Source organism: Athene cunicularia (genome assembly GCF_003259725.1).
Source record: "Athene cunicularia isolate RWA chromosome 3 unlocalized genomic scaffold, athCun1 chr3_part1, whole genome shotgun sequence".
In the NCBI taxonomy this organism is placed as follows: Eukaryota; Metazoa; Chordata; class Aves; order Strigiformes; family Strigidae; genus Athene; species Athene cunicularia.
Genome location: NW_020799097.1, coordinates 63,236,824 through 63,250,680, shown reverse-complemented (window position 1 = coordinate 63,250,680; position 13,857 = coordinate 63,236,824). Strand labels below are relative to the sequence as shown.

At 37.3% G+C, this 13,857-nt stretch overlaps 1 protein-coding gene across 1 annotated transcript in view; it reads left to right on the top strand.

The window, feature by feature from the left end:
• The window catches only part of MAP3K5 (mitogen-activated protein kinase kinase kinase 5), a 76,057-nt gene extending 63,725 nt beyond the window's left edge, over window positions 1-12,332 (top strand). Inside the window, exons 24-29 of the mRNA XM_026844961.1 lie at window positions 2,264-2,369; window positions 5,193-5,436; window positions 8,218-8,330; window positions 9,211-9,323; window positions 10,204-10,280; window positions 11,118-12,332. Of these exons, the coding sequence (XP_026700762.1) occupies window positions 2,264-2,369; window positions 5,193-5,436; window positions 8,218-8,330; window positions 9,211-9,323; window positions 10,204-10,280; window positions 11,118-11,178 (714 nt within the window). The 3' untranslated portion in view covers window positions 11,179-12,332. The remainder of the gene's footprint in view (window positions 1-2,263; window positions 2,370-5,192; window positions 5,437-8,217; window positions 8,331-9,210; window positions 9,324-10,203; window positions 10,281-11,117) is intronic.
• Window positions 12,333-13,857: the final 1,525 nt, after the last annotated feature.

The window sequence follows — 13,857 nt, the reverse complement described above, 5'->3', positions numbered from 1 at the left end:
ATCTCTTGAACTTGACTTCTCTTATAAAATAATATATTAAACCACTCTGCCTGGCTTGTAATACTGTATTGCATTCTTATTCTAGTGGGTTTGGTTAGTAGCAGATTTCTGCCAAACTAGACGTTTTCATTTCAATTTATAGTAAGCAGGATAAGGAAGAAGGAAAAAAGGTTAATTTTCTTTCAGTAATTAATGCAGAGTTTATTTATGTTTTCCTACAGTGAGGAACCACACACACAGAGATACACTTTAAATAGCTAGCTTACCCAAAGCAAATGTTTTTTCTTCGTAAGCTATGTATTTAAATGTTACTTCACAAGCAATTAGGCTTAATGATTAAGATGAATAACCAGCGTGGGAGGGTGCAGCTGTGCTGGGCATCACTTGTCCAGACTCATGTCATGTAGTAAAAATGAAATGACAATCCAAGTAGGCATTTGAGGTGGATGATTTTGTTAACATTTAAACCTGGGACACTCTGACGAGTAAAAGAGCTGTCAGGAAGGATTGCGTAGCATGTAAATTGTTTGTTGCATAGACTACACTGACAAGAATTAGATGATGTTTACCAAAAAAACCCAAAACAACTGTGTGAAATAAATCTATAAAAGAGAGGTTTTTACCAGTCAAAGCTTTCTCTTTGAGTCTTCACTTCTGAGTACACTTCAGGTCTCCGTTTTATTTAGCCTCATATTAATACTGTTTTGACACTTGGAAGAAAAACCTAAACATACAAGGTCAAGAGGGGGGGGGGGGGGAAATCACAAACCTGAAGTGATGCAAAAGTACTCACTCACCATTACTAGACTTAATGCCCAGTCAGTCCCTGAGCAATGGCTGCTCTTGGAAAAAACTACCTCCCTAGTTTTATTGCTGAGCATGATGATATATGGAAGGAAATATCTCTTTGGTCAGTTTGAGTCAGGTGTGCCAGCCATGGCCCCTTCCAGCCTTTAGTCCACCCCCAGCCTACTCACTGGTGGGCCAATGTAAGAAACAGAGAAGGTCTTGACACTGTGTAAACTCTGCTCAGCAATAGCTAAAACATGGGTGAGTTATCAAGGCTGTTTTAGTCACCAGTCTGAGACATAGCACCATATGGGCTGCTGTGGAGAAAATTAACTCCATCTTGGCCAAACGCAGGTACAGGCACCTACATAAATTACTGAATACTGTTGCTTTGGAGCAGTAAAAATAATATAATTAATAACATTTATTAACTTAGTCACATCTTCTGAAGGCATCATTTGTGTAACTTCAGTCATTTTTTTACAGAGAGGTTGTCACAATGTGAGACAATTAAATGAATGCCTTTTTTAGGCAGACCTAGGAGTGAAGTATCTTCTTGCTTCATTTTTCAGTAAGCAGTAGTTGCTACTTTTTTTGTAAGGCTTGAGTAACTTCATAATTTTCTAAATACAGTTATATTTGTTTCTCTCTGCAATTTCTCAAGTTCTGCTCCTAGAGGCTGCTGCTTTGGACTGCTTCTGTACCTGGAAAACAGCAGCAGCAAATCTGTTTGATGCTATTGCTGCTAGCATTTTGCTGTAGCAGTATCACTTCACCCTCCCTGTCATATGGGAGTTGGAAAAGTTCCCCCAAGATGGAGGCATTCTTGCAAGTGGCATGGAGCATCCAGGAAGGTGCTTGGGAATATGGCTAAAAGCAGTTTGAAAGCAGGCCTGTAGGCAATTAGGAGCCAACCCAGTGTAGAAAACTGATTGTACAAAGTGGAAGGAAAGAGAAAGTGGTGCAGCACACAAATTAAGTCCCCTGACTATTTAAACTAATGTTAATTAACTATTTTCTGAATCAAGGAGAAGCAGTATTACATTAGTTCTTTGATATTTCCTACACTTGTAGTTTAAAATAGATAAGTATTGCTCAGAGAAAGCAGTAAAAATGATGGCAAAAAAGTCATTCGCTTAAGTTACAAGCTTTTCATAATATTGTCCTAAGTATTTTTCTTGCTCGCATTCTTTTTAAGTTGCTCTCCAGACCTGTGAAGGTTAAATAAACTTCTGTATCACACTCATTACAAATTACCTAACATGGGAACTAGTACTTGATAAAAACTACCAAATATTGCACGACTTGTAATAAAATGGTGAAAGTTTGCAATATTGCTATTTTCTTCATTTAGTGATAACATGAAATAATTTTAATCACCTGCACTGATACAGCATCTTCAAATGTTCAAATACTTTATATATCCCCCCCCAAGTTAACACTATAATACATGAACTGAATTCTATGTTGCTAGGTCAATAAAGTCCTCCGAAATCATAACATCAAGCCACACTGGATGTTTGCATTGGACAGCATAATCAGAAAAGCTGTGCAGACTGCTATTACTATTCTGGTCCCAGGTGAGTCATTTCTTAATACTCAGCAAATATTTATTAGCTGATCTCATTAAACGTGCTGTGCGTTAGAGCTGTGATTGTGATGCTCCACTTAAGATTTTGAAACCAGTAGTGGCCTTGTTCATTGTCTGTTTTGCAACTCGAAAACTAATCAGTGTATTATTTTGGAAAGCACTAGATGTATAATCTAAACAATTCTGCAACACGGTGAGCAGTAGTAGGCTAAGGTGCTTTGGGGCCTAAATTTTGAGGTGCATAATGCTGCCTCTTGAAATCCACTTGCCAGCATGTGCTGATTTTTTGGAAGGTATTTTATAAAGCATAAATTAATTATATGCTTTTTGGAGCACTCGAAAGTCTCTTTGGCTCATGGTCAGAAGTTGTCTGAAGAAAAAAACAAAATCAAAATCAAAAGCAAAACACCCTACCCCAAAAAACAACCAAACAAACCCAAAACCTGCAGTGCCTGCAGTTTGAATATTGTATTTTGAATGTTGTGGAAGTACAACGCATGGCTTAGTTGAGGGAAGGAGTCTGTGTAGAAGAAACTGTAGCCCATTCTGTTCTTATTCTACCTATTTCCAGAGTTAGTTTCTCTGCTGTTTCTTAAATTCTAAGATTGTGATTCCCCCATTTCATACACTGGAATTAATGGTGAAATTTTCAAATATATAGAAACACAGAATGGTTTGGAAGGGATCTTAAAGATCATCTAGTTCCAACCCCCCTGCCATGGGCAGGGACACCTCCCACTAGCCCAGGCTGCTCAAAGCCCTGAACAACCTGCCCTGGAACACTGCCAGGGAGGGGGCAGCCACAGCTTCTCTGGGCAACCTGTGCCAGTGTCTCACCACCCTCACAGGAAAGAATTTCTTCCTAATATCTGATCTACATCTACTCTCTTTCAGTTTAAAACCTCATTCTATCCATACACTCCCTGATGAAGAGTCCCTCCCCATCTTTTCTGTAGCCCTCTTTAAGTACTGGAAGGCTGCTATAAGGTCTCCCCGGAGCCTTCTCTTCTCCAGGCTGAACAGCCCCAACTCTCTCAGCCTGTCCTCATAGAGTATGTGCTCCAGCTCCCTGATCATCTTCATGATTTAATGCTTTAAGTCTGAAGTCAGAATACTTGCATTCCTGTCTTCTGCAGTGGGTTAAGTCTTAAATTATCAACAAGGAGATCTGAAAATTCCAACAGAAGTTACAGCTTTTCCTGTTCTTGCTGTTTTCTGTATACCTAGCAGAACCAGCAAGGCATAAATAGGGTTTCTGCTTTACTTTAAGTCATAAGGAAGACTCTGTCTTTCAATTAGAATGCTGAACACCTTCAACAGTCATGTACTTCATGGCTGTATCATGAGTACAGTCCAGTTCCTCCTTAACAGACTGTTATTCCCCATACAGCTCAGTATCAACATTAACTATACTTGGTCAAGCTTAAAAAGCCCCTCTGTGCCCTAGTTGCTTTTGGGCACTGATCTTCCTCCTCCCTAACTGCTTTACTCTATTTCCGATTGCTTACTCTTGCCTTTGTCTGACTTGGGTTTTTGCTTGTTCGTTTGTTTTTCTTTTCCCATTTTCTTTACCCCCCATGATGTGAAGATTATCTCTGGCCTTAACACTTTTCAGAAAGTTACAGAATATTTTAGGAGTAGTACAAAGCAGATATGTGTAGTTATACTGCCTGGTGGTGAACAATGGCAAAATGAACTTCTGTTCTTATTAGTGTGATGCAGAAGTTCAAAGCAAATTCGGACATATTTACCTAGCAATACTTGGGTAACTGCTACATAATAAATCTGCTTTCTTTAGAGGAAGCACAGCTCTGCTGATCTTAGTATGTTTAGCCTTGAAAAAGGTATGTAGCACTGAAATGCAAAGATGAAAGGGATCAAGGAACAGATGTCCTTTTTGTAAAGAGAAATGTCCTTGTTAGTTCTTTAGCAGAAAGGACAAAAACCAAGTATGATTCAGAAAAATATTTTTGGTGAGGAGACTACAGGGAGTGCTCAGCAGTAAAAAGCCACAATTGAAGGAAGGAAGAAAGATTTATGTTAGATGGTTAGAATTAACAAACAGATGTTATTGCAATAATAGGTTGTGTAGGAGTATAAGATCTTGTGTACATATCTTGCATACCCGGTAAGCTCTTGTAGGTAGTTTAAACAAGGAATAACAGAGACCAGAGTACATGTATAGCTTTGTCCACAGTTTTGTGGATGTACATCATTACCAATAGGCAGTGTTCCCTCTGGTAACTAGAAGGGAAGTGTCCTACTTTTAATTGTAGGGAGAGGGGTCTGTCTGTTATTTCCTCTCTATTTCTTCAGATACAATTTTTTTGTAAACACAGTATTCTTATAATAAGAGTATGCTAAATATGACAGAATAACAACAACAGGAATAGCTGGATATAAAAGAAATAATGGTTATTTGTTTAATAAAACATTTCAGGTCAGGCACATAAGAAATAACAACCACTGAGAATGGAATTAAGCAAAAGGACTTCTGCTGCACATAATACTTCAGCTCAGTATGACATGACATGCTAGCCAAACCTGGAATCATATTCATTCAGTTTTTTGGTTTTTAGAGCTTTTGAATATTTGATAGGTTGAATAATAATCAGCATGAACTAAGATGCTGTTATGGTCTGAGTGGTCTTAAATCCCTAGAAAATATAATCTGTTCTCTTGCTACAGAAATTTCAGGTCTGGTTTAACCAAAGCTGTAGGATGATCTGTAAAGAGGCACTTAAATCTGCTTTTGTTTTAATGTTTAACATCTTTAATGGTTTTGCTTATATTTTATTGATGTTATTAATAGAATTGAGGCCACATTTTAGTCTTGCATCTGAAAGTGATACAGCAGATCAAGATGATATAGAAGTTGAAGAAGATCAAGATGAACAGCCTCAGAATCAAACTATCCAACAGCCTTGCATTGTCATGGAAGATGCAGTGGCTACCTCAGGTGTAAGCACACTCAGCTCTACGGTATCCCATGACTCCCAGGCTGCTCACAGATCACTGAGTGTCCAGCTGGGCAGGCTAAAATTAGAGACAAACAGGTAAGTCTGGACATCAGGAGACACTAACCTACTTGTGACAGTATGTATTGTTTTGCTTTTAAAATATAAGTGCTTAGAATATTAGTGATAGTATCAGAATTCCATAGTACTGCAAGTTATTAATTTAAATGGTGATCATTGTTTAGCTGTCACTGATCACTTATATTAGTTTAATTTCAGAACAACAGTGATGCAAATTAAGGTCAGTCTTGATTTCAGATGCCCTTTCAAGGAAGGTCTGAAAAAATTGAGCTTGTTGCCAAGCTTCTGCTTTTTCTCTCCCTCACATATGCTGTGTATGGCTGATGAATGGTGTTATGTTTTGTTTCCATTAAGGCAGAACTTGCTGTTCTTTTCTAGAGTTATTCTTGGGGAATGAACTCAAGCTAGTGAACAGCCACACGTGAACTCCACAAAGAAACTACTTCAGACTATTTTTGTGCACAGAATTCACTGCAGCAGCATCTGGGCTTACCAGCAGGAATTACCTTTTATTAAATAAATTTTATTCATCAGAGAAAGATGGGGAAAATAGGTGTGTTGTTTAAAAGAAGAAATAAGCCAGAAATTTGGATATTGGATTTTTTTCAGAAATGTACATATTCCACTTTAAACCTGAGAAGTGAATCTTCTAGGGTTTTTGTTTGAGAAATGTCAGAGACAAATCCATCAACATTATTTTATCCAAATAATCTTCTGTATATTTGTTCTCATTAAGCTATACAAGATAGTTTGTTTAGATATTTTAGCTTTTGCAGCATCTGATTTATAACATTGGATTTCCTACAGACCTCAGTAAATTTTGAGTATGACCTTGACAGAAAGAGAACATGTCTTCAGTAAGACAGTTGTGCTGGTAGAACATTCCTTATAGTTATTGTTCCAATTTAAAATGTTAAATTGCACATTTAAATGTATCCAAGGATTTTGCCATAGAGTAATTCATTAGACTGTACTGTTTTTAAGTATCAGTGTTTTTGAGGTTTTATGTTACAATTCTTTTTTTTTTTTTTGCTTGTGGTGACCACTAAGAAATACTTTTATTGCCTTATTGATACACTTAAATACATAAATAATTTAGATAGGCTCACCTTATTTCACAGGTTTATGATGGGGAGCAGTATCAGAAGTGATCAGTATGTAGAGGGTCTGTTTTCTAGCACTTTGCTTTTGTAGATTTCTCAGATGCAAAGCCTTTGGCCAAATAATCACATCCTGTCATTCATGCAGAAATTTTCAGGTCAATAATATGGACAGTTAAGTATTAATTAAAGCTTTGTTGGCATAAGCAGCAAGCAGCTATCAAGAGAAATTAGTTAATTATTGTATTGGCCCCAAAGGCCTTTTTCAACTAGAATGGATAGATGAGGAATAAATTAACTGAAAGGTGATTGCACACCTGTCTGGACAGAATATTAACCAAATGGCAGGTCTGTGTAGTGGCACAGAGCAGCTCTGTTCATGTGCAGAGTAGACTTGTTAAGAATTGTTAGCTCAGGTGTGGAAGCACTCATGCAACTGTGCTGCTAGTAGGCCTGCATGAAAGCTAGAAGTAAGCCTAAATGTTTTTATAAAGCAATCATGTGGGATATAGTTTACTTGTGTGCAAAGACAGATAATGTGCTTTTGTGCCACATTCTGTAGCTGAATTCCAGAATGTCCTTGTGTTTCAGTGTCCCAGAAAAAAAGTTGCAGTGCTCAACTGGTATTAAAAAAAAAAAAAAGAAAAAAGAAAAAAGTCATACTAAAATGGAACAGTTATTGCATAGCTCTCAGGCTGACAAAGGCTTCAAGAAGGGGGTGAAGGTGTTGCAATTCTTTCAAGGCAAAACTTCCTAAGACTCAGAAGTCAGTGATAGGTTTATGAATGTGTTCTCCATGTCCAATTTTTCTGACCAAGTTCCTGAATCCATATTGTTTACAAGTCCTCCTTTATGCTAAAACACTTTTCTAAAATAACAAATTGCAGCAGCTTCACATACTAGTTTTCCATTGTATTCTGATTATTTTCCTTTGATCAATTTGAAAGGTGCTGACCACTGAGTTTCTGGGTTTCTCTCTGCGTTTGTGTTATGAAGGAAGTAAAACATGGGTTCCAATTTGTTTCTGCTTGACATTCTCAAAAGTAATTGCTTAGGAGGGGACACAAGGTATTTTGCCTCCTCTTTTTTCACTCTTCATACAGCATAAGAAGGGTAGGCAAAAAGTGCCTGGTATGTGAGGAAGGGACAGCCCTTGTGTAGATGAGAATGTATTTTCCCCATTCCAGTAGTGTAGTCATAAGTTTTCACCACATTTTCATCACAGCTCCACCCTTGCTATACCTTTGAAAGTGTCTGCTGGAGAGATACAAACTGGCATTTTTCCTTATAAAGAATTATGTCCAAAAGTTTAGCCCTTGGTTTATGAAACACTTAAATATTAGTTCTTAGTTACACAGTTTGTTTAAAACAGAATGCTGGCTGTAGAAATTTCACTGAGATTTTTGTACCATACCACCTGTTTAGTGGGTGGATGTGTATATGGAGGCTGGTGTGGTTTAGGGCTTTTTTTTTTTTTTTTCTTTTTCAAAGAGTTATAGCTTTAGGAACCGGTGAATGTTTATGTCTTGATATAGGTCATAATAAATCTATAGTGAGAGGATGTTCCTATGAAAGCTGAAGAAAGTCTTTCCTTCTCTCTGTCAAGAAGGTTTCCAGTTCAAGTATAGTAAGATCTCTGCTTTCCTGAAAAATCGAAACTACTTAAAGAAATGTGTGCTTGCTTCCTGTTACTTCACAGGTTATTGGAGGAGCTGGTTCAAAAGGAGAGAGAATTTCAGGTCCTCTTACATCAAGCTATAGAAGAAAAAGATCAGGAGATCAGAAACCTACGGCTTAGGTCACAGCCAATAGGTGAGAAGAATTTTCAAGGAAAAGTGTCATACTACAGATTAAGACAGTGGCAGCTAAACTTATGTTCTTTTTATTGAGCCAGTCTCAGCAAAGATGCTTTATTATGCTGCTTCTGGTACGGTTTGCTTTGAACATATGTTCTGGAAAAAACCTACTGAATATGTTAGTCATGGCACAAGGAATGATATATAATTTAAGTATGTTTGATTGTGATTATGGAAGAGTACAAGGCTCCTGTCCTACAGAATAAATGTTATTTCTAAAGGCAATCTAGTATGTTTAGGTATGTGTTTTTTGACTTACAGACTCTTCCTATTATTACACTGAAGTTCCAGAGGATCTAATTGGTGAGATGTAAATAAAACTTAAAGCTTACTGAGGGAAGCTGAGTTTGATAAGTATCTGTTCTGAAGAAGGTGGAAGTGCTAATGCAGTTTGATGTTTCCATGTAATGTGCTTCAAAGAAGTGTTACTTTCTGAAAGCAGCTGATCCTCAGTGTAAGGCACTGCCTACACACCAATTTTGAGTTTCCCTTAACACTTTAGTTAAACTAATGCAGCAATATTAATGTAGAAACCATAACAGTGAAATTGATGTGTTTTGCATTAGTAAAGTAATTTTCTGAAGAGAACAGAAAATGTACCTGTATTGATGTTCATGCTACTTTAACTGTACCCCTAACCAAGTAGAGTAATTGGTGTATAACCGTCTATAAACTGTAATTCAGTGTGTGCTTTGGGAGTTGACATTTATCTTCATGGGGATACTGGTATTCTAAGACTGAAGGCAAAGCTCACTGAAGAAAGTGCTTCAGCAGTCAAAAATGACAAGGGGTTGCTCTGGCAACGCAAAACCTTTTCCCAAAAATGCTTGTTCTAGATATTCCTGGGTTGTCTGTCTGTCATCGTCATTCCACTGGCACAGGGACTGAAGACCCTGATCTCATAAACTGGCTGAGTGTTCAAGGAGCTGACGAGGCCACGATAAACAAGGTAGCAATGATTCTGTTCATCCTCTGACACAGTTGCACTACTGTGTTGTGACTCAATGCAAGAAGATACCAAACCTCTTTAATTACTTTAGCGCATTTTGAGAGATAAATTTGTTTTCAGAGGATAGGAAAAATTCACGAATACAAAAGCCCTCATAAAAATACAGTGTTGTTAATTCCTGTATCTGATTAGGAATAAGGGAATAAAATGTCCTGGTAAATAGACAGTAGTGCTTTGGTTTGTCATTTCTCAGTGTCTTTACACATTGCAGCAGTTCCTGCTGATTGTACCCTGGATACAGGGTGCATGTTTACCCTTAGCTAACTGTGGTGAAATGAAATCTCCTGGAGCAGATCGGTCTTCTCTGCAGCAAATTATGTAATTTTAGAGGTGTTGCCATCTCAGGATTTCAGCTGATTTAGGAAAACTTGCATGTAGTTATCACTCCTCCAGATCAGAATTCCTTGAAATTCAAGTACATCAAATTTAGATGCCACTTTTGAAAAGGTAGGTCTTAACTGGTTTTAATTTCCTCATGGGTGAAATGTTGTATTAATTATGTTCTAATTGGTGTCCATTGAAGTCTGGCTCTCAGATATTAGTGGTAACAATAGAAATGCCACTTGACAAAAGTTTGAAGTAGCTGTAAAAGCATGACACCTTTCAAGTTGCACCCGGTATACCAATATAGAGTGTACAGTATAAAAATCAAGTAGTTTCACTGTATTTCTATAAACAATGTGGATTAATCCATTACATGTACCATATTTTGGCCCAATTTTAGGCTGCTTCTAAACTTCTATCTTTAAGGGCAGATGGTATATAAAGCTTAGAAAGATTATATTTCTAACAAAATGTTCATTTAAACTTCTTTTTGTAGTTCTTGGCTGAAGACTATACATTAATGGATGTTCTCTGCTATGTTACAAGAGATGATCTGAAATGTTTGCGACTGAGGTAATGCTTCACAGTTAAATGAATGTGCTGAGCAGGAGTTGTGTTACCTTACAAGACAAAATAACTGATATTAAACCTCTATTTATTGGATTGTGCAGTATTAATTTAAAATAAGTAATACTTTCCAGAATGTCTTTATATACCGATGCATTCCTAATAAACAGCCAATACTGTTTAAATTTTAAAATAAGCTTTTCTATTAAAGGAAAGCAAAGGGAAAATTTTACAGCAAAGCTTTTACTTTACACCTGGAGACACTGGATATCCTATCAGAGCCTTGCTTTTATTTAAAAAGGCAGAGATAGCAAAACTTTTTGTAGTTACCATCATCATCAGACTTCAGAACTACTACTCATGGACTACAATACTAGATTTCACCTAATCATGCCATGTATGTGGGTCACTGCAGAACCAAGTCTAAGTAAAAACAATAGAAGTTATCAAACACTCTGTGTGTGCCTGGTCAGTTTAAAAATAAATAACTAAATAAAAAAACTTTAAAAATATGGCAGGTGTTAAGATTTTTTCATAATCAACATAACCAACATTTCTATAATGTTGGAAGTCCACTGTAAGTTATGCAGGTCCTTTAGACCAGAAGTCTGAACTCCAGAAAGCAGGCATCTGAAAAGTGAAAAAATTGCCCTGTACTGTAATCAGAGGAGGACTCTGTTCTCTATTTGAATATTGCATGTTGAATTTCACCTTTGATCAGCCTTCTCACTAGATTTCATTGGTCAAAACCAGAGCAAGGAAATCAAAAGGCACCTAAATTGGAATGCTTTCAGGTTAGAGAGTATCTTTGTACATGAGCATCTTTATGATTTTTCTTTACAGAGGAGGAATGCTATGCACGCTTTGGAAGGCCATCACTGACTTTCGAGAGAAACACGCCTGACACTGAAATTTTTCTTCACTTCTCTGCAGAGAGGAAAAGATTTCCTTTCAGCACAGAGCAGGTGTGCTGTCAGAAGGACTGTTGCACTTTAATCCAGTATTTGTTTACCAATGTTAAAAACACTGCAGCTTCCTGACTGCTTTTATTCCTATAATCCATGAGGAGTCTGTAAACAACCTGCAACATTATTTTACATTAAATGTTTTTACATGCAAGTTTTTCAAAAATTTAAAAAAAAAACCAACACCAAAAAAATTATAAACTCATGAAATATTGTAGTTAAAGTAACCAGATGTTAATTTCATGAAAAACTGATGTTAGATTTCATGTGACTGTACATCACTGGAACAAAACCAAAATGTGACAACAACTTCAAGTTTCTTATTCATTGTAATATATCTCAATAATAATCTGTAGTAGAACTTCATAACTTCAATCATAATTAGATATTTTTCTTTTAGTGTTGAAGACCTAAAGGTAGTTGTTTTTACCTACTGCCCTACATAGTTTAATATTGTTTATTTTTTGGTAATTTAAGTTCCATGGTGCATTTGTTTTAGAGTTGTTCATGTACTACTGAACTGTACCAGTTGCATACACCTGAACCACAGTAATGTTAGCTTGTTCTAAAGCTATTTCTGACATACACAGTTGAAAATAAAAAGAACCTAAGACTTAACTTTTTCCTATATTTTTGGACTTTTAAAATAATAAAGGTGTAGAACTGGAAAATATTGTAATAAAAAAAATCATACTGAGTATCAAAGGAACCTTTCTGACATGTTAAGTTATTCTGAATTGATTATTGAGTATTTTCTGGGTTTTCCTGTTTGGTCTAATTCCCATACTGACAACTCAGGGCCAAACAAAATTCTTTTCTGGGTGCTTTACTTGATTTGGGAAATGACTGTCCTTCCTCTATGCACTGAATAGTCACTAGAGCCTGTTGTTTTCTTCTGCTTTTGTTTTTGTTTATGCAATATGTCTTTTCTCACATATACTGAAAAAAGATGGTGGAATGTCCCTGTCTTTACACTCTCATTGTCACTCCAGCGTCCTAGCACTGGGTATCATCAGATTCTTACAGGGCAGCTGCAAAAAGCTCTATTTTGAGTAAGACTTGCCTGGACAAGAAGCTGCTTCTTTCTTCATTAGCCTCAGTAGTCAGTGAATAGCTTATGGCCTGAATTTTTCAGGTCTAGCAACTATTTTCAAAGAAAATTAAGTATTTTTTCTAAACATAAACATGTTCTCTTAACATGTATGTAGTAATTTTTGCTGACTAAAACCCAACAATTATGTATAAAAAAAAATAGGCCAAAGAACAGTAGATTAAGTAATTTTAGTCCCTTTTTTCTCTTTTTTTTTTTTCATGAAGATGGTTCCAGTGATATTTGGGTACGGATAGATTCAACTCATTTCAAAAACGTAATTACATTTCAGGAGAAACATAGCTACTGTTTAACAGTTTCTACTTCTATTAGAGAAAAAAACAGTATATGTAGCTTTAAGCACTGGAAAAGACCTGTGGTGGAACTTCACTTGCCAAACCCAAAGCAACTAAAAAACTCTACCAATGGAAAAGTGACCCTAGGACAATGCCCTCCCCTAATTTGATTTTATGTGAAGCATGATCCTGTATGTCTCTGCCTGTGGTTTGAAAACCTTTGATTTCACGCAGCATGAACAGACCAGAATGTAATGGCATTGCTTTATTTGTATGTTGATACTATGAAAGCGTGCAGCCTGTTCTCCATGAGTCAGGGTGCTCAGCAATGCCAGCTGCATGTAAGAGAAGGGAGTGTGATCGAGGAATTCATTTAATGTCTCCATGAGTACTAGCCTGGCCCCAGCTGGGAATTAATTCCTGTAGTTCACTGCTGACCTCACCAGACCCAAGATGGCTTCTGCAGAGCTGCTCAGCAATCGGTTCTGTGTTCTGCATTGTAAGAGGGTATGTCGAGACTGGGCCACACACACTTTTGCTATTTGAGAGATCATGAAGTGGTCTCAATGCGGATCCCTGAACAGCACAGTTTATCCATCTATGTACTAGGTCTGTACACAAAAGCCTCTGCAATATCCCTACTTCAGGCTACTTCATTGATCGTGACAGACACTTTGTATATCCTCAGACAGAACATGAAACATTTTGGGACAGAATGCATCAGACCAGTTAGTCTGGGACTCCTCATCCTGGCTCCTTCAATATCCCAGTGGATACCTACATGGACCACAAGTAAGGGATTTGAGATTATGTTGTAAGGACGTGTTACATTTTAGTGTAGGATTTTGCCAAGGGCAACCTTTTGACAATAGGGCATACCGCTCCCTCTGAGCTAAAATAGCCTCTCGGTCCTTCACTAGTGCTGTTACAATCCAGGGCTCAGGTTGACTGAGAGATGCCTCCATTAAAAGAGTCAGGCAGAACACAGAAGTGAAAACTTGACCAAGGCAATACTGATTTTGGAGTCTCTTGCACCTTTCAGCATAGAGCCCAGCCTATTCTTGGATCACAAACACTCTCCTGCCCACAAACCATAGGGCACATTTTTCACCTGAGCCCCAGCTCCTTTTGTTTTAGAGCACAAATGGCTTCTGGTGCAAGAAAACATTCATCCTCCTTTCCCCTGGAAGACCTCACCCCCTGATTTTAGCTGTGAAAGTATGTTCTGCACG